This window comes from Dioscorea cayenensis, chromosome 26 (assembly GCF_009730915.1).
Source record: "Dioscorea cayenensis subsp. rotundata cultivar TDr96_F1 chromosome 26, TDr96_F1_v2_PseudoChromosome.rev07_lg8_w22 25.fasta, whole genome shotgun sequence".
Classification (NCBI taxonomy): domain Eukaryota; kingdom Viridiplantae; phylum Streptophyta; class Magnoliopsida; order Dioscoreales; family Dioscoreaceae; genus Dioscorea; species Dioscorea cayenensis.
The window spans coordinates 22,066-25,602 of record NC_052496.1 but is presented as its reverse complement, the minus strand read 5'-3'; the positions used below and the strand labels follow the sequence as shown (position 1 = coordinate 25,602).

Genomic DNA, 3,537 nt, shown 5'->3' with positions numbered 1-3,537 from the left:
TAAGAAAAGAAACAAGAAACATCAATAAAATTAAACAAAATGAATTCTCCACAATACAATGTCACTTACAATCAAGCACAGTGGATACACAAGCACCACAAATACATGAAGAAAAATAAGTTCACTTACAAAGTTGTAATCCCATCTAAATGCTCTTCCTTTTGTATATGCTCTCTTTAGATAATGAACACATAAAATGCCAGAAAATACTCATCACCACCAGATAAAATAAATTCACACACATATATTTATACTTATCTTCATTTGCAGTTAGTTCATGGCTCAAGCCTCAAAGATGAACTCAATTTTCAAACATTCATTTCAGCAAATTTGTCAAGGAGGTCCAGTGCCTGAAAATGGAATGAAGTTGTTCTTAATACAAGATTTACATACATATATACAATACACATATACATATACCTCTGGAACACTGAGCTCTAATCGGAATTTCGGACCGTCATAGTGGTGAAGGACTGGCCGGAAAGAATCCTCCTCCAATGGTGCACAAAGCTTCCTTGTTGCAACCCTTACCTATAAAAGAGATCGAAAACAATAGCATGAGATAAGCAAGCAAGCAGGTATACTAAATTTAATATGACAAAACACAGTTGTTGCTAGTCCACATCAACCTTACAAATTAACTAAAGAGTTGTAACCAACCCTTTGAATAAGATGCCATAACAATGTGGGGTAATTTATACTAAATTAGTTTAGTAGATCATCATACCTACTATGATCACTAAGAAATGGAACTAGTTGGTTTGTTACAATCAAAAGAAGTCACACTGTGGGGCAATGTATACACCTAACAGAGTTTCAGAATTCCCAACAATGGTGCATCTTCTGAGTCTACTTCCCTATGTCTAGACATTCTCATTTTTACAAATAATTCACAGTTGAACCAGCAAAAGGATCACAAAAGCATAGGTTTGAAACCCGAGTAAATCCATACGATGATGAGATTGTGATAAATGGAGAGGAATAATGGAAGTTGTTAGCTTGTAATTATCAAAATAAGTCACAGTGTGGGGCAATGCATACACCTAACAGAGTTTCAGAATTCCCAACAATAATGCATCTTCTAATTTTACTTGCCTATATCTAAACATTCTTATCTTACAAATAATTCATCGTTAAAGCAGCAACAGGATCACAAAGTATAGGATCAAAACAAGAACAAATCCATACAATGAGATTGTGAAAAATTGAGATGAATAATATGTAGATTATTCTCAGAAAGTGAATAGCTGATCATTATGCAGAAATGAACTGATTCAAATGTACCATGTTTTCATGAACTAAACATATATAGCAGCAGATCAATACTAAGAATGAATGTTGAATGATAAAGTATTCACAAAAAATTCAAACATGTCTACAAATTGCAAGCAATAAATCAATGGTGATGTGCAAATCAAAAACATAAACATGATATACCTGAGCCGGAAACTTTGATTCACCAGGACATTTTTTATCCTCCCAAGCTGTGGGATCAATGTTCGTCCCACCGAAACTAGCAGCCTGAGTATCAAAACCATACAGCTAAATAACTCTAACACATTCAGAACATAACGAAACATAGATAAACAAGACATAGCAACCAGAATGAATAACAAGCTAAGAACCTCATAAATTCCATGTAGCTGATGAGTAGAGTAATTGTAGAGGAAAAGGGGCAACCCTGGTGTGATTGCCCTAACAGAGTCCTTGTACCTTGGAGGCAGCCCTAATTCAATCAAAACATCACCTTTTTAATTTTATCATACAAGCTCACTCAAATCAATCAATTCCCAATTCATCATGAATTTGCAATAAACCCTAATCCTTGTGCACATGAATTTGAAGAATTAACATAGAAAACAAAGCTGAAATTCATACCAAAGAGCTGCCTTTTTAGATTCTCCATCATGGTATCATTGTTACAAACAAATATATACCCTCCCACTGCTTCATTCCTTGGAAGAGACTCACATGGCGGCAATGTCTTAAACCTTTTCCCCTCCAACACACTGACGCTACCATTGTCGTTGTAGCTGTTCTTCTTCTTGCCTCCATTGTTACCATCACCGTTGATCTTCTTAGCTCCACCCTTCAATCCACTCCCTTTATTGTATAAATTCTTGATATCTCCATTGAATCCATCCTTCACAGTACCATCAACACCAATAACACCAACACTTGTGTTCCTGTTGTTATACCTGTCAGTGTTGTTGTTGGCGAAGGCGAGCTTCTGGCTGGTGATCATCGGAGACGCCTCAGCGAGGTATGAGTCTGACCAGATGCTGTCTCCGATGGAGATTCCGGCGAGGTTTGCACGCCGGAGCTGGTCGCCAAAGTTCCAAAACTCTCTAGTGGAATCCATGCCGTCGATGCCGCTGCGTGTTTGTTCTTCTGAAGAGAAGAGTTCGCGCTTATATGTAAATAAAACAGGGGCCTTTTTGCATATTGTCGAATATAATTTAATAGTTTTACAGGGGTCTCTTTGCAAATATTGTGTTAGTGATGGATTAAGAGTATTAATTGTCGTGATAATGAGAGGATTACTTCAAGGGTGGGTAACCAAATCAGGTGAGAGGTTGGAGTAGCTAGTACACGGTGTTTGGATTACGTGGCGAATTATTATTGGTTCGAATGGTGGTCTTGTGATTGTATATAAACAGATGATCAGTTGAAACGTTCTCTAAATATAGAGACGTTACACAGTCACTGTTTGGATACACGTGGCGGTTTTTTTAGGAGCCCACGTGTTAAAAATGACATCGTGTGGTCTGCAAGTGATGGGCTTGGTCTCTGATGGGCCTTGATTGATGTGGGCTGAGACCACTTCATTTAATTTGTCTTTATCTTTGAAACCAATAATATAATTTAAATTTTATTAAAAAAATAATTAATTGGAAAAAATTATACAAGCCAAAAAGAAAACATGAATAATTAAACACAGTGTTAGATTAAGAGTATTTAATCTTTCATAATAGCTTCTCCAAGATAATAACTATGTATTGGTTATAAAAAGTGAATATTTTTTTGGATATGCTCTTTCGGGAAATAAATCTTAATTTGAGATTATTTTATATGTGTTAATTATTAGGGTGGTCTTATGTTTGGTGTTGTTTCCTATGAGTGTTTATATGTGTGGTGGTGCATTACTTGGTAAAATTGATTTAATTGCATTAGTTTGATTGATTTATGTATGTATGTATTTATTTATTGGTTAGATGGGTTATAATTAGAAATTTATTAAAAACTTAGTTTAGTTCTATTTTTTTTTTATACATACAAACTATGACCAAATTAATACTATGAATTATGTTAAGCAATATTACAAAATTTTATCAAAAATTTCATAAATGTCTCGTACAATTTTTTTTTTAATATATATAAGCACATTATCTAAGGACATTGTAAAGTGCTATTGGATTTATATCCAATGATTACCATCATCTCATGGACAGCACCAAACAGTGCTAAATAGTACCAAAGAGTAATCATGTGTGGTAAATAACAATAAACTTATATAGTTTTTTGTACGAATAATAA

General features: G+C 34.6%; 1 protein-coding gene across 1 annotated transcript; it reads right to left on the bottom strand.

Annotated features, from left to right (window-relative positions):
* On the bottom strand, nt 1-2,391 carry LOC120253028 (B2 protein-like). The gene is made up of 5 exons (XM_039261265.1): nt 1,879-2,391; nt 1,626-1,726; nt 1,438-1,521; nt 421-531; nt 1-350 (listed from the first exon to the last, which is right to left on the bottom strand). Exons 1-5 carry the CDS (start codon nt 2,360-2,362, stop codon nt 309-311), a joined length of 822 nt encoding a protein of 273 aa, XP_039117199.1. The 5' UTR covers nt 2,363-2,391; the 3' UTR covers nt 1-308.
* Between the last annotated feature and the right edge of the window lie 1,146 nt (nt 2,392-3,537).

Coding starts and splice junctions, on each gene's coding strand:
- LOC120253028 (XM_039261265.1), bottom strand. CDS start 2,362: ATGGATTCCACTAGAGAGTTTTGGAACTTTGGCGACCAGCTCCGGCGT. Junction 1,522..1,625: donor AGCTACATGGAATTTATGAG/GTTCTTAGCTTG, acceptor TTTGATACTCAG/GCTGCTAGTTTCGGTGGGAC. Junction 532..1,437: donor AATCAAAGTTTCCGGCTCAG/GTATATCATGTT, acceptor TCTCTTTTATAG/GTAAGGGTTGCAACAAGGAA.